The 21430-nt window shown below is 44.5% G+C and overlaps 1 protein-coding gene, 5 non-coding genes and 1 pseudogene across 7 annotated transcripts; 1 reads left to right on the plus strand and 6 right to left on the minus strand.

Moving 5' to 3' along the window:
• Positions 1–9703: 9703 nt before the first annotated feature.
• On the minus strand, positions 9704–15817 carry LOC121580699 (annotated as a pseudogene).
• Positions 11457–11630, minus strand: LOC121581737. The gene has a single exon (XR_006003271.1). It is a non-coding gene; the product is annotated as a small nucleolar RNA SNORA81 (small nucleolar RNA).
• On the minus strand, positions 12064–12243 carry LOC121581736. The gene has a single exon (XR_006003270.1). It is a non-coding gene; the product is annotated as a small nucleolar RNA SNORA81 (small nucleolar RNA).
• Positions 13017–13087, minus strand: LOC121581740. Its single transcript, XR_006003273.1, has one exon. It is a non-coding gene; the product is annotated as a small nucleolar RNA SNORD2 (small nucleolar RNA).
• LOC121581739 lies at positions 13564–13641 on the minus strand. The gene has a single exon (XR_006003272.1). It is a non-coding gene; the product is annotated as a small nucleolar RNA SNORD2 (small nucleolar RNA).
• On the minus strand, positions 14601–14671 carry LOC121581741. The gene has a single exon (XR_006003274.1). It is a non-coding gene; the product is annotated as a small nucleolar RNA SNORD2 (small nucleolar RNA).
• Positions 15818–17897: 2080 nt separating the features above from the next.
• LOC121580701 (DCN1-like protein 1) lies at positions 17898–21397 on the plus strand. 2 transcript variants are annotated; one of them, XM_041895692.1, is made up of 7 exons: positions 17898–17971; positions 18831–19044; positions 19496–19664; positions 19915–20045; positions 20137–20219; positions 20385–20481; positions 20741–21397. In XM_041895692.1, the coding sequence occupies exons 1-7, from the start codon at positions 17969–17971 to the stop codon at positions 20815–20817; spliced, it is 774 nt and encodes a 257-aa protein (XP_041751626.1). In that variant the 5' UTR covers positions 17898–17968; the 3' UTR covers positions 20818–21397. The 2 variants fall into 2 exon arrangements, with proteins under 2 accessions (XP_041751626.1, XP_041751625.1); XM_041895691.1 differs by having other exon boundaries at positions 20385–21397.
• Positions 21398–21430: the final 33 nt, after the last annotated feature.

Raw genomic sequence — 21430 nt, forward strand, 5'->3', positions numbered from 1 at the left:
GACCTGGATAGTATGATAGAGCTCTGCAGGCTATCTCTACAGTAGATTGCAACTCCACCCCCTTTGGCAGTTCTATCTAGACGAAAAATGTTATAGTTGGGGATGGACATTTCAGAATTTTTAGTGGCCTTCCTAAGCCAGGATTCAGACACTGCTAGAACATCAGGATTGGCGGAGTGTGCTAACGCAGTGAATAACTCAAACTTAGGAAGGAGACTTCTGATATTAACATGCAAGAAACCAAGGCTTTTACAGTTACAGAAGTCAACAAATGATAGCGCCTGAGGAGTAGGAGTGATACTGGGGGCTGCAGGGCCTGGGCTAGCCTCTACATCACCAGAGGAACAGAGGAGGACTAGAATAAGGATACGGCTAAAGGCTTTAAGAACTGGTCTTCTAGTGTGTTGGGTACAGAGAATAAAGGGGGCAGATTTCCGGGCGTTGTAGAAAAGATTCAGGGCATTATGTACAGACAAGGATATGGAAGGATATGAGTACAGTGGAGGTAAACCTAAGCGTTGGGTAACAATGAAAGAGATAGCATCACTGGAGGCACCGATTGAGCCGGTCTCCGCGTGTATAGGGGGTGGAACAAAGGAGCTATCTAAGGCAGGTTTAGCTGGGCTGGGGGATCTACAGTGAAATAGTACAATAAGAAATAACCGAAACAGCAATAAGCAAACCATATTGACATGGGAGAGAGGCATAAAGCAATCACAGGTGTAATTTGAGAGAGCTAAGACAACAGCTGGTAATGGCGACACAGTTTGGGCTGAGGCTAAACATAAACAGGATGCGGTACCGTAAAAGGAACAGTCCAGCAGGCATCAGCTGTATAGCTGAGTTATCATAAGGTCCGGTGAACAGCAATAGGATAGTTCGGAGGTAGTTCGGGGCTGCTAAAGCACTAGCGAGCAAGAGGCCACGGCTAGCGTGTGCTAGCGGGCCGGGGCTAGCAGATGGAATCTTCGTGGTCGACGTCGTAACGGGAAGCCTGTTGTAACCACGTCAGACGATTTCGTCGGCAGACCAGTCGTGTTGGATCGGCGGGGCTCCGTGTCAACACTAGGTGGTCCAGTCCGGTTGACAGAGAGGTAGATAGCCGGGAGATGGGCCTGGCTCATCTCATGGGCCTGGCTCAAAGCTAGCTCAGGCTGATTAGCCAAACCACAACGGCCATTTTGTTACAGCTAGCTGGTAGCGATGAATCCGGTGTTAAAGGTCCAGTGATTCAGTGATTCCGGCAGAAAAACCGATATGTTCTGGGTCGATAACGCGCTGTGCAGACAGGCCGAATAATAGTCCAGGCTAGAGCTGGCTGGTAGGAGGTGCAGGCCATGGACAATGGTGAAAAAACGCTAACGGTAGCTAATAGCAAGTAACTAGTTAGCTGGCTATTCCCGTCCGGTAGACCGAGAGGTAAATAGCCGGGATATGGGCCTGGCTCTAGGCTAGCTCGAGGCTAACTGGTGCTTGCATCGGGGGCAGTGGTGATTAGCCAAACAGCAACATCCATTCGGTTGCGGCTAGCTAGTTGCGATCCGGTGATTAATGTCCAGTGATTAAATTATTCCGGCAGAAAAATCCAATGTTCTGGGTGAAATACCGCTAACTGTGGCTATTAGCAAGTAGCTAGTTAGCTGGCTAGCTAGTTTCAACTGGAGATTCTAGATAAAAGGTAAGTCAATAATAGAATCCGTTCCACATTAGAGTGAGGCGGGTTGCAGAAAATTATATTTTGTAGAAGGATGAAAAGTCTGATAGGGAAATACGTACGAAAAATACAAAAAAACAGGGTATTTACAGGCTATTTACAGACACACGACAAAAACACGACTTCACTGCTACGCCATCTTGAACCATGTCATGCATGCCTCAGAGACAGTAGTCTCAAAACTATAGCTATATTGTTGTTGATGTAAGACTTTAAACTTGGACTTTTCTGTCTCCATAATGACATCACCAATAGTTTTGAGGAAGTGCATTTCTGATATGTGGCATGAGTAAGATAAGAAGAGGTTGAATCGTTCAAAACGATTGCTATGTGGGATCCTTGGGACGTCTCTATCCTTAACCTTAACCCCTAACCTTAACCTGTCACGTCTTATCCCGCTCCCCCTCTCCGGCGCTCGACGTCGCCGGTCTACTAGCCACCGGTCCTGGCAACGATCTTTACGCACACCTGCGTCTCATCATCAGTCACACCTGGACTTCATTTCTCTCTTGATTACCTACTCTTTATATAGCACTCTTTTGTTATCACTCAGCAGGTAGTATTGTTTCTATGTCAGACGCTTCTCGTTTTGCATCGTTCCATGTTTGTTGTTACTAAACTCACTAACTGCACCTGCTTCCTGACTCCCTGCATCTACGTTACAGAATACTACCTCAACAAATGGATGCAGCAGTTAATCAAGACATCCCAGCTGGTCGGTGAACAGGGACACCTACTTCGTCAACACCATGAACAGCTGGCTCATTTGGGAACGGCTATGGATGAGGTCCTCCACGTTCTTCAACGATTCGACATTACTCAAGGGGCGTCATTTACATTTACATTTGAGTCATTTAGCAGATGCTCTTATCCAGAGCGACTTACAGTTACATTATTATTATTATTTTTTAACAGCAGAGGATTCTCTGCCACACGTCGACCCAGTGAGCCAGTACCCCAGCCCATCCAGCAGTCAGTCATGGTTAGCGATGCCCGACTGTCCCTCCCGGACAAATATGACGGGACTCCATCGAAATGCTGTGGCTTCCTACTCCAGTGCTCCCTCTATTTCGCCCATCAGACGGGAGCCCTCACCACTGAGAGGTCCAAGGTTGCCACGGTTATTTCTCTGCTGACCGGACGGGCGTTGGAGTGGGCCAAGGCCCTCTGGGAGAGAGGAGATGAGGAGCTGGGTTCCTATGAGGGGTTCATGGCTCTGTTCAGGGGGGTCTTGGACCATCCACCAGAGGGTAGAGAGGGGGATGAACATCTACTCCAACTACGGCAGGATGGCCAGACCACGGCGGAGTACGCAATCACCTTTCAGACAGTGGCAGCAACCAATGGATGGAATGAGCCGGCGCTCCGCTCCCTATTCAGAAGAGGATTGCGCGAAGAGGTCCAGACGGAGTTGGCGTGCCGAGACGACAACCTATCCTTGGACGCCCTCATTGCGGTGGCCATCTGTCTGGATAACCTGCTTCGGGAGCGTCGGTACCCTCATCGCCTCTCTCCCTCCTCCGTTGATCGTTCTGAGTCAGAGCCTGAACCCATGGAGGTGGGGGCCTCACGCCTCTCCACGGCTGAGCGACGCCATCGTAGACAGCTGGGGATCTGTCCTTATTGGGGACAGGAGGGGCATCAGCTTCAACGGTGTCCGGTACGTTCTAACCGGAGGTCCACGAGAGTAGAGGGACCGCCATGTGATCATCCGTCTCCTGGGTTTGGCTTGAGTATTCCATCATCCCCTTCCTAGTATCAATTTCACTGGCTGGCTTTCATGTTTTGTTTATACAGTTCTAGTGGACTCCGGTGCCGCAGGGAATTCTATTGACCAGGCCCTCGCCTCCTCCCTTAACATCACCTCATACCCGCTCTCCTCTCCTTGTCCGGTTCAAGCGCGTGACAATCACACACATAACAGCACCACTCACCCTCACTGTGGAATCCATACATCAAGAAAGCCTTCCCTTCCTCATCAGTGCACCCATACACAAGATCATCCTCTGCCTCCCATGGCTTCAACGTCATAACGCCGAAAATGAAAATCACTGACTGGGCACCCGAATGCCGGAAGACCTGCTTACCCTTTCCCTGTGGTTGCCCTTCAGCCCAACATCCCGGAGGTATACCAAGATCTTCGGGAGTTTTTTTCCTGTCTCACTCCTCATCACCCCTGGGACTGTGCCATCGACCTGCTTGCAGGCTCTGCGCGGCCGCATCTACCCTCTGTCGGTGGCCGAAACCAAAGCTATGGAGGAGTACATCCATGAGGCTCTCCAGCAGGGTTTCATTAGTACCTCTTCTGCAGGCTTCTTTTTTGTGGCCAAGAAGGACGGAGGATTGCGCCCGTGCATCAATGACAGAAACCTGAATTCCATCCCCACAAAGTACCGCTATTCTCTCCCATTGGTTCCGGCCGCGATTGAACAACTCCGCGGGGCCCGGTTTTTCACCAAATTAGACCTGCGGTGCGGAGTGCCTACAATTTGATCCGCATCTGGGAGGGGGATGACTGGAAAACGGCATTCAGCACGATGTCTGGTCACTACGAGTACTTTGTGATGCCTTTTGGATTAGCCAATGCTCCGTCAGTGTTCCAGTTATTCGTCAACGAGGTGTTCTGGGACATGCTTGGACGCCAGGTGGTTGTGTATATCGACGACATCCTGGTCTACTCGGCTACCTTGGAGCACATCGCTCACGTCCGAGTAGTCCTGGAACGCCTCCTGGCCAACCACCTGTACATCAAGGCAGAGAAGTGCCAATTTCATCAGGAGGAGGTATCCTTTTTGGGTTACCAGATCGGCCCATAAGGAGTCATGATGGTTGAGAGGAAGGTGGATGCTGTCAGGTCATAGCCAGTCCCAACCACCATAAAGTTTTTTTTGGGATTTGCCAACTTCTACCGCTGATTCATTAAGAACTTTAGCTCGATCACCTCTCCTCTCACTTCTCTCCTCAAGCGGGGTCCCCGGAAGTTGGGATGGAATTCTGCAGCTGATGAAGCCTTCCGCCTACTGAAGGGTCGTTTCACCTCAGCCCTGTTGCTTGAACATCCAGATCCAACGCTGCCCTTCGTGGTGGAGGTGGAACCTTCAGAAAAGTAGGTGTGGGGGCTGTCCTGTCCCAATGTCAAGGTAATCCACAGTAATTGTATCCATGTGCACATTACTCAAAAAAGCTGTCTCCTGCAGAGAGGAATTATGATGTTTGAGATCGGGAGCTCCTGGCGGTGAAGTTGGTATTACAAGAGTGGAGACACTGGCTGGAGGGCGCCAAGGACCCATTTCTCATTCTCACCGGCCATCGGAACCAGGAGTACATACGAACAGCGAGGCGACTGAACACGCTCCAAGCCAGGTGGGTCCTTTTCTTCACCAGATTCGATTTCACACTGACATATCGCCCAGGTAAAAAAAATATCAAAGCCGATGCCCTGTCCCGTCTCTACGATTCGGGAGAGGTTCCTGTCTTGAGTGCACCCATAATACCGCCCTCTCGAGTCGTAGCCCCCGTGCTCTGGGACGTAGATGTGGACATTCGCAAGGCCCTGGAGAGTGAACCCGCACCTGCCCTCCTGAGCGCACCTACGTTCCCATGATGATAAGGGATCGGCTATTGACCTGGGAGCACACAGCTGTCGTCTCTGGACATCCAGGTATTACTCACACCGTTCAGTCCATCTCTGGAAAGTACTGGTGGCCCACCTTGGTGCAGGACGTCACTCTATGTCAACTCCTGTTCTGTATGTGCCCAATCCAAATCCCCCTGGGAACGCTCCAGCAGGGAAACTCCTTCCCCTTCCCGTGCCTCAGCGTCCCTGGTCTCATCTGTCCATTGACTTTGTCACTGATCTCCCCTCTTCTGATGGTTTTACCACCATTTTGGTGATATTGGACAGATTCTCTAAATCATACCGTTTCATCCCTCTCTCTGGGCCCGATTCCTTCCTTGGGCCAAATACGCTGTCCGCAGGCGGAACGCCACCGCAGTGAGGCTCCCATGTTCCCACAATGATCAACCAGTTTTTCTCCAGTCCTTTGGAAGACCGGCTTTTCAATCCGAAAAACATTTAACAATGCAGGAGAACTGGTCCAGGTGGAATCAGCCACTCTCTATCCAAATGTCCAATGAGTTGACTTTTCTTCTCTTCCCTCTCAATGTGGCCCTGCCAGCATAATTGCATTGACTTCTGTGAACGTGGGACTCAAAGAACAAAGCTGATGTGCTAAAAATAAAGGCATATACCATATCATAGCCAATTACACATTCATTGAGGTGCTCAGTGCCCCTGAGGCAGACTATAATTATAACTAACCTGCCTGCCTCCAACCTACACACAGGCACAGAGATATGGAGAATTTATACAAACATGCCTAGCTAAATACACTGCTCAAAAAAATTAAGGGAACACTAAAATAACACATCATAGATCTGAATGAATGAAATAATCTTATTAAACACTTTTTTCTTTACATAGTTGAATGTGCTGACAACAAAATCACACAAAATTTATCAATGGAAATCAAATTTATCAACCCATGGAGGTCTGGATTTGGAGTCACCCTCAAAATTAAAGTGGAAAACCACACTACAGGCTGATCCAACTTTGATGTAATGTCCTTAAAACAAGTCAAAATGAGGCTCAGTAGTGTGTGTGGCCTCCACGTGCCTGTATGACCTCCCTACAACGCCTGGGCATGCTCCTGATGAGGTGGCGGATGGTCTCCTGAGGGATCTCCTCCCAGACCTGGACTAAAGCATCCGCCATCTCCTGGACAGTCTGTGGTGCAATGTGGCATTGTGGATGGAGCGAGACATGATGTCCCAGATGTGCTCAATTGGATTCAGGTCTGGGGAACGCGCGGGCCAGTCCATAGCATCAATGCCTTCCTCTTGCAGGAACTGCTGACACACTCCAGCCACATGAGGTCTAGCATTGTCTTGCATTAGGAGGAACCCAGGGCCAACCGCACCAGCATATGGTCTCACAAGGGGTCTGAGGATCTCATCTCGGTACCTAATGGCAGTCAGGCTACCTCTGGCGAGCACATGGAGGGCTGTGCGGCCCCCAAAGAAATGCCACCCCACACCATGACTGACCCACCGCCAAACCGGTCATGCTGGAGGATGTTGCAGGCAGCAGAACGTTCTCCACGGCATCTCCAGACTGTCACATGTGCTCAGTGTGAACCTGCTTTCATCTGTGAAGAGCACAGGGCGCCAGTGGCGAATTTGCCAATCTTGGTGTTCTCTGGCAAATGCCAAACGTCCTGCACGGTGTTGGGCTGTAAGCACAACCCCCACCTGTGGACGTCGGGCCCTCATACCACCCTCACGGAGTCTGTTTCTGACCGTTTGAGCAGACACATGCACATTTGTGGCCTGCTGGAGGTCATTTTGCAGGGCTCTGGCAGTGCTCCTCCTGCTCCTCCTTGCACAAAGGCGGAGGTAGCGGTCCTGCTGCTGGGTTGTTGCCCTCCCTACGGCCTCCTCCACTTCTCCTGATGTACTGGCCTGTCTCCTGGTAGCGCCTCCATGCTCTGGACACTACGCTGACAGACACAGCAAACCTTCTTGCCACAGCTCGCATTGATGTGCCATCCTGGATGAGCTGCACTACCTGAGCCACTTGTGTGGGTTGTAGACTCTGTCTCATGCTACCACTAGAGTGAAAGCACCGCCAGCATTCAAAAGTGACCAAAACATCAGCCAGGAAGCATAGGAACTGAGAAGTGGTCTGTGGTCACCACCTGCAAAACCAGTCCTTTATTGGGGGTGTTTTGCTAATTGCCTATAATTTCCACCTGTTGTCTATTCCATTTGCACAACAGCATGTGAAATGTATTGTCAATCAGTGTTGCTTCCTAAATGGACAGTTTGATTTCACAGAAGTGTGATTGACTTGGAGTTACATTGTGTTGTTTAAGTGTTCCCTTTATTTTTTTGAGCAGTGTACAACAGAGATTAAAATTGAGGCCATACAAACTTGCCTGCTTTATTGCTACAAACAGAAACAGTACTATTATGATCTGCACAGTGCCTTCATAAAGTATTCACACCCCTAGACTTTTTCCACATTTTGTTGTTACAAAGTGGGATTAAAATGGATTTAATTGTCGTTTGTCAGCAATCTACACAAAATTGGATTGTGCATTATCGTTCCACACCTGGATTGTGCAACGTTTGCCATTATTATTTTCAAAATTCTTCAAGCTCTGTCAAATTGGTTGTTGATCATTGCTATACAACCATTTTCAGGTCCTTCCATAGATTTAAACAGATTTAAGCCAAAACTGTAACTCGGCCACTCAGGAACATTCACGGTCTTCATGGTAAGCAATGCCAGTGTAGATTTGGCCTTGTGCTTTAGGTTATTGTCCTGCTGAAAGGTGAATTCATGTCCCAGTGTCTGGTGGAAAGCAGACTGAACCAGGTTTTCCTCTATGATTTTGCCTGTGCTTAGCTACATTCAATTTTTTTTTTATCCTGAAAAACTCCCGTCCTTAACGATTACAAGCATACCCATAACATGATGCAGCCACCACTATGTTGTGTAGTAAGCTTTCATTGTCTGCTTATATGCCCCCTAAATTTATCCTATGGTTTTGACTTGGTGTACAGGCAGAATACTGTAAGAACAGCCATATTCTGAATTCTGTCGCTGTACATCAAGTGCTGAACTAAGTCATAGTTGACTACAGCCGTCCTAGCTCGCTCATGTCTTAGTCAAAATTATGGATTGCCTCTTATCCGCTTGTCGTCCCCTTATGCCATAGTTTGTACGTCTCAATTGTCAGTAGAAACCATTTGTTAAAAGTCAGCCATGGTTTTTAAAAAGGCAGTAAATGAGGCTGAATGAACATGTCGCTGCCAGACAAGGCTCCACTGATAGGTAGGTGTAGCGGTGGTAAGGATTCACTCCATGGTGCTGAAAAGAAAGCTCTGCTGTTGGGACAGCTTTATGTAGGCCCTAACAGTTTGTCACCGTTATATTGCAATTAATGTATTGTTTGTGATGATTTGATGGCATGCATTTTAAAAAAAGGTTTGCCCCACCAACATTTATGCTAAAATCACCACTGGAAACTATGATCACCATGAGCCACAATTTGGGAAGTCATTAACCTGCAACTCCACTAGCAGTTGTCTGCAACATTAACCTAATACTCAGTGGCATTGAAATGTACTGGTTGTCCTTTGTGTAATAGGATGCACCTATGCTTCACCACAACATATGCCGCCTTCAAGACACTGGCAATATTGGGCTGAGATAGGCCAATCATTTATAGAAGGGTTTCCCAAACTCAGTCCTGGGGGGCACGTTTTGGTTTTTGGCCTAGCACTGCACAGCAGATTCAAATAATCAAAGCTTGATGAGTTGGTTATTTTACGTCAGCTTTGTAGTGCTAGGGCAAAACCAAAACATGCACCCAGGGGTCACCTTAGGACAGTTTGGGAAACCCTGATTTACAGTGCTGCAGATGTGACCATAGGAAACGTTTCAAACTAAGAACTTATGTTCTCATTGGACAAGATCAGTATCAACTACACCAGGGATGGGCAACTGATGGGGTGGGGGCAACAAAATCTGACCGAGGCTAGCAGGTCTGCATACCCTCATCCATACAGAGCCAGCCCTAACCTGTTGAGGGCGCCAAGTGAAATTGTTGGAACCACTGGGCTCCCGAGTGGCACAGCATCTCAGTGCTTGAGGCGTCACTACAGACCCCCTGGTTCAATTCCAGGCTGTATCACAACCGTACGTGATTGTGAGTCCCATAGGGCGGCACACATTTGGCCCAGCGTCGTCCAGGTTTGGCCGTCATTGTAATTAAGAATTTGTTCTTAACTGACTTGCCTAGTTAAATAAATCAAACAAACTGGTCTAGACAGCTCAAAGAACATGCCATTGTGTCAAAGGCTACCTAACAAGTAAGTAACTCAACAAATATTTAACCACTCCATAAATAATAATACATGGTATCATTTAGTACAGCAAGTTTGGTTTTATTAAGACATTCATACAGTTTTAGGGAAAATGGCTACACGCTCAAAACGAGCTGTTAGGAAAAACGTATGGAGCAAAATATGGTCAAACCAAGGATTTGACAAAGCGTGATATGGTACACTTAAATTAACACATTCCACTTAAGTAAAAAGAAAAGTGAGTTAAATCTAACATTAGACTCGCATTCCACCGCACATATGTTAGCATAACATAATTGGCAGACTTAATACCGCACTTATACCCTTTAGTCCAAAAGTAAATCATTAAATGGTGAACAACATCCACTACACACACCTTAATTGAATACAGAAAGAAACTACTGATAAGAACCATGATGTTGACTGTCTCCATGGCTTGTGGTTTCAACCAGCTCAAGGTTAGAATCTACAACTGTCCACGAGAGACCACCATTGTCACCTTATCTTACAAATATCGGAAGTCTGATTCAAGGATAGCATTGAGAGAAGTTTGCCTCAAATAAACACAATGAGAGTACGACCGCTAGCACTGCGTTAAAATCTCCCAGGTTCAAATCAGGTCAGCCACGTTCAAAGGCATCTCGTCCACTGTCGTATTGTAAAACGTCTCGATGTCCCGAAGGATACGCTTGTCCTCCTCGGTCACAAAGTTTATAGCCACGCCTTTTCTGCCAAAACGGCCACCACGACCAATTCTGGAGAAATGGGGGAGGAGGAACAATCTTTAGGTACAGGTCCACTTTCCAATTACAATAGATTCAGTCTCAGCACGTAATAATATAATATGCCATTTAGCAGACGCTTTTATCCAAAGCGACACAGTCATGCGTACATACATTTGTGTATGGGTGGTCCCGGGGATCGAACCCACTACCTTGGCGTTACAAGCGCCGTGCTCTACCAGCTGAGCTACAGAGGACCACGTCTTCCATTTAGTCAGGGACTGTACATACCTGTGAATATAATTATCTCGGTTTGTAGGAAGGTCATAGTTTATGACCAGGGAAACCTGCTGCACATCAATTCCTCGAGCCTGAATATTTAAAAAAAACACGAGTTAAACTAAATTCAAGTTGAAGCGCCATCAGATTTACAATGCATTTGATTGTAAATGTAGTCTGACATTAAGTAACAGATTCCTACAGTGAGAGAAACCCGTGGTGGAGAACAAACATTTAATCTCCCAAAAGGTGTTACTGCTAAGCCATAAAAAGGGCAGTCGCAGAGAAAAAGCTTTTGGGTTGCATTTGGGATAACAATAACATGTAACCATGTCAAGTAATCATTCATGACAGTTAGATAAGAGCGAGACTCCAGCCGCACCAGTAAGTCAGTTGTGATGAGTCCTCTGCTGGAGCCAGACCTGAACTCCCTCTCCGTCTGGTCCATGTCTCCATGCTGGAAAACACAAACCACGTTCATTCAACCTGCATTCTAAAATACAACCCCATGTCCAATATGACAGTAATTTTAGGCGACATTATAATTCAGGTAGCAATGTTTCTGGTGGTCTTACCAGAGCAGAGACAGTGAAGTCCCTTAAGTGCATCTTCTCGGTCAGCCAGTCGACCTTCCTCCTGGTGTTGAGGAAGATGACTGCCTGAGTGATTGTCAGCGTCTCGTACAGGTCGCACAACGTGTCCAACTTCCACTCCTGGAAGAACCGCGAGGGAAACAACTTATTTCACCGACCAGACCTGGCAAGCCTTACAACATACCCCACTTCTAAATGATGAAACATTACAATAAATATTGTAGCACAGAATGTTGAGACAAAGGACACTGGACATTAAGCGGTCCGTCCTAGCCTCATTTCAACAATGCTTTTACTGTCCTTCCTTGGTGTACCCATGCTTACATGCCCGCAAGAGCCAAGCCCGAAGGCCTCGCCCCCACAATTTTAGCAGGGTGCTTTAAAGAAGGGAAATTATATATACTTTGTGGACTACAAAAACACAATATTTGCAACTGGATATATTTGTATTTATTACAGATGCCCTTAGCTGCTGCCAAGGCAGCAGCTACTCTTCCTGGGGTCCAGCAACATCAAAGCAGTTATATACACACAATACAAAATATTACATGGCATTACATTTCATAACACATGTAGAGCCATGTCTTTTCTGAACACTACCCACCTCTCGCTCTACATTGATGTAGAACTGCTTAATACCCTCTAGTGTAAGCTCTTCTTTTTTCACCAGAATGCGAATGGGCTCTCGCATGAACTTTTGTCACCTCCAGCACATCCGTAGGCATGGTGGCAGACAGGAGGACCACCTGCGGAGAGTTAGGAGAAACACTTGTTAAAACTGCAACTGGAGGAAAAATGCACTCATCATTAATAGTTGCTGATTAATTGTTGCACTGGGCCTTGAGACAAGAGGTCAACGAACATTAAGAAAGAGGTTCGACCACAACTCATTTCTGGCACAGTGCATAGTGCTCTCCTTCCACGCAATACTCTGCTAGCATTATTGCATAAACCAAGCGAACCTGGATTCTGCAATTTTAGCACAGTTCTTTTATGTGGAAGTGGGGTGACTGGGGCAGAGACAAGCCCATGCTGATTGCCTTGTGACAACAAGATTTAACTTTATTTTCTACAGTAAAGCTCAAGAATTTAATCTGGAAATCTATACATATTTACAAGTAAAATGTGCAAAATACAACAAATGAGACCTACTTGAATGTGTGTGCTCAGTTTCTGGAAGATCTCATATATCTGATCCTTGAAGCCACGACTCAGCATCTCATCAGCTTCGTCCAGGACAAACATCTTGATGCATTTCGGAGCTTTGAGTAGATGTTAGAGGGCACAACTTAAAATCTGCACCGTGGTCAAGCCAAACTAGAAGGGCCTCTAAAGCACGCCAATGGACAAGATTATATATATATACACACTTTCTTACTTAAAAACTTTGCATTTTTGGTTAAAGGCTTGTAAGTAAGCATTTCACAGTAAGGTCTACACCTGTTGTATTCAGCTCATGTGACAAATACAATTTGAATAGGAGTTAGTCAGATGGCAGATACTTACACTGATGACTACTTACACAGGTATCTCCTGTTAAGCATATCAAACACCCGGCCTGGAGTTCCTACCACTATGTGGGGGGGCCTCGGCCTGCAGCTTCTGCATCTCGTTGCGGACGTTGGTGCCCCCAATGCAGGCGTGGCAGGCAGCACCCATGTAGTCCCCCAAAGCCAGAATCACCTTCTGGATCTAAGAAAACAGATCAAACAAATACAAATGCTTCATGACGATTTGCTCTCAGCATCAATGTATTATACTGGACTCAACGGTTTTGAGTGATCAGTAAAACAAGTTGTCACCATTATCAGGTCTGTCCCGAAAGATGAAATGCCATCATTTCACTCAACACTTCTTACAGAAGGGAACTGAAATCCCCTATAACAAGCAGTCAGCTCAACTTTCAGACCAATGCAGTCATGGACGGACTACACCAATCCTAAAAGAGAGCCATCACCTCCTTTAGCCCAATTAGTTGATTTTTGCATAAAGAAATTAAAGTGGCGAAAAAAATAAAGACCTTTTTAGTTTGAGATCGTCCGAATATGCCGCCTCGGTCTGATACACACTTAAGTTTATCCTGTCCTCAGGTACAGCATACCTGCTGAGCCAGCTCCCTGGTGGGGGCCAGAACCAGAGCCTGGGTCCCTTTCTGCTCTATGTCCAGCTGCTGCAGGATAGAGATAGCAAATGTGGCAGTCTTGCCCGTGCCTGACTGGGCTTGGGCAATGACGTCGTAGCCTGGGAAGGGAAAGATAAAAGGGGTTGCATGATCAGAATAAAAAATAAATAAAACGTTGCTTTGCCGAGTGACAATTGACTTGAGTGATCAGTAATACTAAAAAATAGTTATCTCCATTGCTGTGTCAGTCCCGAAAGATGGTATGCCATCATTTCACTCAATATATCAGAGAATTTTGAACTTGTAATTATACTGAACAAAAATATAAACGCAACATATAAAGTGCTGGTCCCATGTTTCATGAGCTGAAATAAAAGATCTCAGAAAATGTCCATATGCACAAAAAGCTTCTCACATTTTGTTTATATCCCTTTTAGTGAGCATTTCTACTTTGCCAAGATAATACAGCCACCCGACATGTGGCAAATCAAAAAGCTGATTAAACAGCATGATCATCACACAGGTGCACCTTGTACTGTGGACAATAAAATGCCACTAAAAGGTGCAGGTTTGTCACACGACACAATGCCACAAATGTGTCAAGTTGAGGGAGCGTGTAATTGACATTCTGACTGCAGGAATGTCCAACAGGGGTGTTGCCAGATAATTTAATGTTAATTTTTCTACCATAAGCTAACCCCAAAGTAGTTTCAGAAAATATGGCAGTACGTCCAACCGGCCCCACAACCGCAGACCACGTGTAACCACGCTAGCCCAGGACCTCCACATCTGGCTTTTTTGCCTGCAGGATCATCTGAGAGTGGAGTGGGGGCGGGGGCTGCCATGTGGGTGGGCCTATCCATGCGAAATCCATAGATTAGGGCCTAATGAATTTATTTCAATTAACTGATTTCCTTCTATGAACTGTAACTCAGTAAAATCTTTGAAATTGTCACGTTTATATTTTTGGTCAGTATATTTATTTGTATCAACAAGCCATTGATTCGCATACCTTTGATACAAGGAATGATTGCCCTCTGTTGAATGGCTGATGGCTTCTCAAAACCATATGCATAGATACCCCTAAGGTGTCTCCTTCAGGGCCATGTCATCGAAGTTGTCCGTAATCGCTTTCCAGTTGCTCTGCACAATAAGAGTATTCAGTTTACACATAGTTTTGATTACATAAGTGGTTTAGATGACAGTGAGTTAACTGCAGGCCTATGCTTGAGGTTTTTGAGCGATCAGTATAAAAAGTTGTCACCATTATCAGGTCTGTCCCGAAAGATGAAATGCCATCATTTCACTCAACACCCGCTACAGAAATGAACTGAAATCCACTATAACAAGTGGTATGCAAGGAGTCAGGTACATTTTCAGACCACACCAATCCTCAGAGATCTTTTATTTTAACTGAATTAATTGAGCAAAAAGAGTTTAGTTGAAAACGTACCTCGATGACACCGTTAGGCTCCATTCCCTCTGGCCCAGCATCATGCTCACGATCTCTTGAGCTATTGGAGAAATAACGGTCAGCTTCAGACATGGCCTAACTAAGCAACCAAAAACATTTATCAGATTAACTTCAATATGGTTATTGGGCGGTTATAGTGTTGGTTAATCAATTACAGGAAAACCCAAGTCTGCCATGTGGGAAGTTGGGAAAAATGTGATACGGTAAAAATACAAAAAGGTGTCTACATAGCTACTAGTTTCAGTCCGGAAATATGGGATGGCAATATTTCACACTTCGTCCAAAAATTCTAAATGACATAATGTTGCTTATCCAGTTGAGCCTGTGTGGTCCAATTTCACCAACTTTGTTGGTTGGGCGCGCACGTGTCTCGTTCGGTAATCTCAGTTAAGGCTGACAAACCCCCGAAATTCGACAAGATAAGCTCACATTATTCGCTAGCTAACATTTTATTTCCTTATAAATGTGTATTTTAATCCTGCGGCCAGCCATCTCGGTGCGTGGTAAGTTAACCAACGTTAGCTTAGCAGAGTTAGCTGGAACTAGTAGGCCATGGATGACACATTAGCATTAACTAAGTAGTCATACGTAAAATAACATGCCTATCAGTTAAGATGTACAAATGAGGTCTTGATAACTAATTTGTATATTTTACTGCATATTCTTTGCATACTAACGTTACACGCAACTAAACATGAGTCGGACGTGAACTGCCATCTTGGCAGAGCTATAAAGTAGCTAACTAACATTAGGTACTAGATAGCTAATGCCAATGGGTCCGGCGTAAACCAGCTAGTTTCCTCTGAATATCTGCAAGATGTATGGAAAATCCATGCCTATTAATACCTGTAATTTTACTATAATTGTAAATGAAACAAGTTTTTTTTTTTTACCTGTTGTAATCAGGAGACTCGCTAGACATGATCCGTTTACAACTTCAACATGTGACTGGAAAGACCTACGTAGAGGAGGACAAGCTATTTTATATAGCCGGACTATTTTTACTGATATGTAAAAACTCAATCTATTCGACAAGACTTTCTCAACTCAACAACCCAATATTTTTAATATACAAATACTTATTTTTTATGTGTTAATACTGTGAAGTTACATTCTATAAAGATAAAACAAAAAAAGATTTAGACTATATTTTATAACGGAATGATATTGCAGTACAAGTTGGATGTGCTTCGGTTGCTACGGCGTCCTCATCATGTCAAATTTCAGGGAATGGAAAATTCAATGGTCATTGCTATATGGAATCCTTGGGACGTCCCTACCTTAAATCCTAATCTTAACCCCTACCCTTACCCTAACCTTAACTCTTACCTTAACCCTTACCTAACCCTAACCCTTACCTTAACCATTTAAAAAGTCAACTTCAATGGGGTTTGGACGTCCCAAGGATTCCAGATAGCAAGGATGCAGGAGTACCTTTGCCAAGACAACATACTGTATCAACTTTATGAAATAATTTCTAACCTCACACAGACTCCTATTTTTTCTCATGTCATGTGTAGTAACGCTCTGTTTTACCCATCATACATTTGGAATGTTTTAGATTATTATCAAAGATATAGCTGTCCCGGCCCTATGCCCATGTCAAAAATGCTAAACTGAGGCTTGAATGCAAAATAAATATGTTTATTAAAACATCATGGTGCCCAAAAAATCATATTGCAAGAAAGTGCATAAATAAAAAACGTACAGGTGTGTAAATCCTACAAGTAAAAACAAAACGGACATAATTTGTAAATCGGTCTGGATAAGAGCGTCTGCTAAATGACGTAAATGTAACTGTAATAACCACTAGCAAACTCCCTGTTTACAGTTCATTGTGAAGATTGCTGCATCTTTCAATGAGATTCAACGGTGAACATGCAGTACATTACAGAAAATATGTAATTGGTGGACATTAATTCCAGTGTTTGTATAATGAGTGGTATAGATAGAGCATTATTATACAATATATATTTTGGGGATAGCACACTGCAATATCATGGGAACAGAATGCTAATTAAATAGCTGTTGGCTGGGCTCCCTGCCTGTGCCCTGCCTGTGCCATTAAACCCCTTCAACTTATCCAGAACGCTGCAGCCCGTCTGGTGTTCAACCTTCCCAAGTTCTCTCATGTCACCCCGCTCCTCCGCACACTCCACACTCTACTACAAGACCATGGTGCTTGCCTACGGAGCTGTGAGGGGAACGGCATCTCCTTACCTTCAGGCTCTGATCAGACCCTACACCCAAAAGAGGGCACTACGTTCATCCACCTCTGGCCTGCTAGCTCCCCTACCTCTACGGAAGCACAGTTCCCGCACAGCCCAGTCAAAGCTATTCGCTCCTCTGGCACCCCAATGGTGGAACAAGCTCCCCCACGACATCAGGACAGCGGAGTCACCGACCACCTTCCGGACACTTGAAACCCTACCTCTTTAAGGAATACCTGGAATAGTATAAAGTAATCCTTCTTCCCCCACCCCCCATACATAAAAAAAAAAAGAGAAAAAAAAGGTGGTTGTCCAACTGGCTATCATAAATTGAATGCACCAATTTGTAAGTCGCTCTGGATAAGAGCGTCTGCTAAATGATGTAAATGTAATAGTAGCTATATTAATAATACAGTTGAGAGATTTTGTAATATTGTCATTTACATACTCTGTATTGTATTCTTATGGTTGGGTCTGGTAAAGAGGTATTGTGTGTCTGTCTATCTGTTCAGTTTGAAACATGAGAATATGGTATCCAGGCAGGAGACATAAGTATCTGGTGTCCAAATTTTCAGCGATTACTGGTTTCGGGTGGTATCTGATCTAGTAAATTCTATAATGTCTGGCATACTAGCATACCATTTCTGCCCCACTCAAAAAGTGTGTCCACCAACCAACCAACCATTATGTCAATGATTAAGATACACTAATCAACCATTATGTCTAATAAGATACACTATGCTACAGTCTGTCAACCGTAGTCCGTAGACAATGTCTGACTATCTGGCGACCTGGAAAAGCGACAAATATGTAGCTACATCAACTTGACAGCCATCTGTTGTGTCCAACTGCGCATGATCGGAAAAAGGTGGACGAGAGCGAGGCAGCTGTATGGGAAAAAGGGAGTCGGGCAATTACAAACATGGTGAAGAATACGTTTGTTTATCTCGTTTTTTGTGTTTATTTGTAGTTATCCCATACATATTTGATGAAATTAACACTCTAAACACTGAATTTAAACAAACTTGCGTCAACGGTTATCTGTTAGCATTGCAAAGGTAACGTTAGCTAGCTGTTAGCTAGCTAGCTTTTCAGCAACTCGACTGGATTTCGGTTCATTGTCATTGAACAACCTAGCTAGCTTGTCAATACTGCATAGCTAGGTTGTCAGACAGTCATAGTCAACAACAGATATTAGACAGTCAGTTTAGCTATCTAAACATTAAACCTTGCTAAAGAAGCCGGCCAATCTCGGCTAGCTGGTCGTTCTAATGAACATTATGCGCCGTCGCGGATCATAGCTTTGACTAGGCCTGTTTGTTTTGCCTATGAACGCCGTGGCTAAGTTAAGAGTGGGTATTGGATAGGATGTGTGAATGCCACAACAACTTCATTGTTGTGCTCAGCCCCCCGTATGTCATGCCAATACCTTTCTGCACCCAAACCTTCATGTATAGTCGATTAAGCAGTTTTGCATTGTGTTGTCTTGATACCTAGAGGAACGTCATTAGGCAGCTAAGTAGCTTTCCAAAACGACCTCCGTGGCTATAAGTAAGCTATTATAACATGCATCCAAGATTATGCTTATTGCTTGGTAAGATAACATCAGAAGAAGTGTGCAATGCATGTATTGTCAGGTGTGCAGACTCAAGAGTGCTGCCAGGGATGGCATTTCTACGCAAGACTATACAGTTTTGAAAGCTCACAATTCTGAGCATGAGTAGAGCTATATTTCAGTCATAGTATATTGTGTTTGTCCTGTAAATGTCTGTGTTGTTCCACAGAACAAGCTGAAGTCCTCACAGAAGGATAAAGTTCGACAGTTCATGATCTTCACACAATCGAATGAGAAGACTGCATTGACCTGTCTGTCACAGAATGACTGGAAACTAGATGTCTCCACAGACAACTTTTTCCAAAATCCAGACCTCTACCATTCAAATCTAAAGGGAGTGTTGGACAAGAAAAGGTTAGAACAGCTCTACAACAGATACAGAGGTAAGTGTTATCTTTTTTTTCACATCTCTGTCTATGCTGGTTGTACTATAATAATATATGCTATTTAGCAGACGTTTTATCCAACACGACTTAGTCATGCGTGCATACATTTTTAAATATGGGTAGTCCAGGGAATCTAACCCACTATCCTGGTGTTGCAAGCACCAGGCTCTACCAACTGAGCTACAGAGGGCTTGTCAAGGGCACAAGACAGTACTATGGTACTGTAAGTAAAAACAACAGCAGTATAACTGACTGTAAAAATAAAAATTGCCATAGGCCATGTATGATGTCGAAACACACAACTCACCTTTTACCACCAAAATGAAATAAAATTGATATCAAATAAATACATATATTTGTCAGTCAATTTACGCCTTTGTCAGTCAAGTTACTTACAGTGGTGAAAGTATTAATTGAACACCTTATTTTTGCCTTATCCTTCACTCAGACCCACAAGATGACAACAAGATTGGTATAGATGGCATCCAGCAGTTCTGTGATGACCTGGGCCTGGACCCGGCTAGTATTAGTGTGCTCTTCATCGCCTGGAAGTTCCGGGCTGCAACACAGTGCGAGTTCTCCAGACAGGAGTTCATGGATGGGATGGCAGAACAAGGGTGAGGAGGGCCTCTGAGGAGAGAGGTTTTACTTAATTTCTGGGGCCAATTTACTGACAACAAGTGACTGTGCATCTGTGTGTGTTGTGTTCATTCATTTCATAATGTAATTATAGAGGAAATGGTTTATTGTCGTCCTTCAGCCACTGAGTTGTGTAACAGAATGTAGGCTAAGCTCTTCTTTCTCCACATCAGATAGGCTAACCCTTAAACTTGTACTTGGTGCTAAAGCTTATTTTGTTCTCCTCAGGTGTGACAGTATAGAGAAACTAAAAGCCCAACTACCAAAAATGGAGCAAGAGTTAAAGGACCATGGGAAATTTAAGGACTTTTACCAGTTTACATTTAACTTTGCAAAGAATCCTGGCCAGAAAGGTTTGGGTAAGCAATCAATTTTGACATTCCTGATCTATTTTCATAGTCTGGACTTGGATTTCTCTCAGACATGTCCTCATTGTTGTGCATTTTCTAGACTTAGAAATGGCAATTGCGTATTGGAATTTAGTACTGGCTGGAAGATTCAAATTCCTGGACCTGTGGAACAAATTTTTAGTGGTAAGTTATTTTCTCTTAATCGAATAGGCTTTATTGATCCACACAGAAAGGAAATTGGATGGGTTTGCTTCAGTTGAAGGCTTCAACAAACATGTAGGGCGATAAATGAAGGCTAGTAGTTTCTCTTGATGCTAATTTTGATGTTTTCCTCCACTTTCCCTGCAGGAGCACCATAAACGATCAATCCCTAAAGACACCTGGAACCTCTTGTTAGACTTCAGCACAATGATAACTGATGACATGTCCAATTACGATGAGGAAGGTTTGTGTTTTTGTGTCATAAGGCTGAAAACTATAGCAGCCCATTGCCACAGGTCAGGTCAGGTGCATGATAATGGAATGAATCAGTTGTGAATAGAACAATATGGAGCCAGCCCACTTGTTGCCTCTCCCAACAACCACCAGAGTTGAAAAGTTATGTTTTCTTGCTTAACCCTGCATCTGTTGTGGTTCCTTTTAGATAAAGCAAGTTGAATATAATGCATGAAACATCTGTCATTTCTTTATCTCTTTCCTCCAAGGGGCATGGCCGGTCCTCATTGACGATTTTGTGGAGTTTGCACGACTGCACATCGGGACCAAAAGCACCGCTGTCTAGGGGCTGCCCAAACTCGTAGGAACGTCTATACGTTTGTTTATACAAAAAACACACAACCGAGGCGGAGAAACGGAGCACAGGGGACTGCACTGAGCTGAGATCTATGTTGCCTTTTCCAACCCTCAGGACTGAGATGTTTTACACAACAAAGACTATATAAAAGGCATATCTCCTCGTCGGTCGTCTTGTGGTGGTTTGGGATTTTATCTTTAGTATGGGGCTTTTTTTGTGTCAACTCTAGCAAACTGGAGAGCAGTCGCCATCCTGGACCTTACAGTTCCTGTCCCAGTGTTTAGTTGACACAGTCGAGGTTCGCGTGAAGCAAACCGACACCCCGAAAAGACAAATACAATTGTATCGTATTCTAAACACGAGGGTCCGTGAGGGAATGTCATTCTTTAAATATTAAATTTAATTTTAATACTTTGTGTGCGTTCCTGCTATGAATATGAATTTTGTTTTATGAGACTTGTGTGACAGAACAGTACAAAAACATTTGATTGTAATTTTTGTTTGTTTTAAGCATAATGCTATTCAATTACAGATGTATAAGGTAATAAATGTTTCAATTTGGTATTTCTTTAATGTGTCCAAGGCGCTTTGTCAGGATCTT

The sequence above is a fragment of the Coregonus clupeaformis genome, chromosome 14 (genome assembly GCF_020615455.1).
Source record: "Coregonus clupeaformis isolate EN_2021a chromosome 14, ASM2061545v1, whole genome shotgun sequence".
In the NCBI taxonomy this organism is placed as follows: domain Eukaryota; kingdom Metazoa; phylum Chordata; class Actinopteri; order Salmoniformes; family Salmonidae; genus Coregonus; species Coregonus clupeaformis.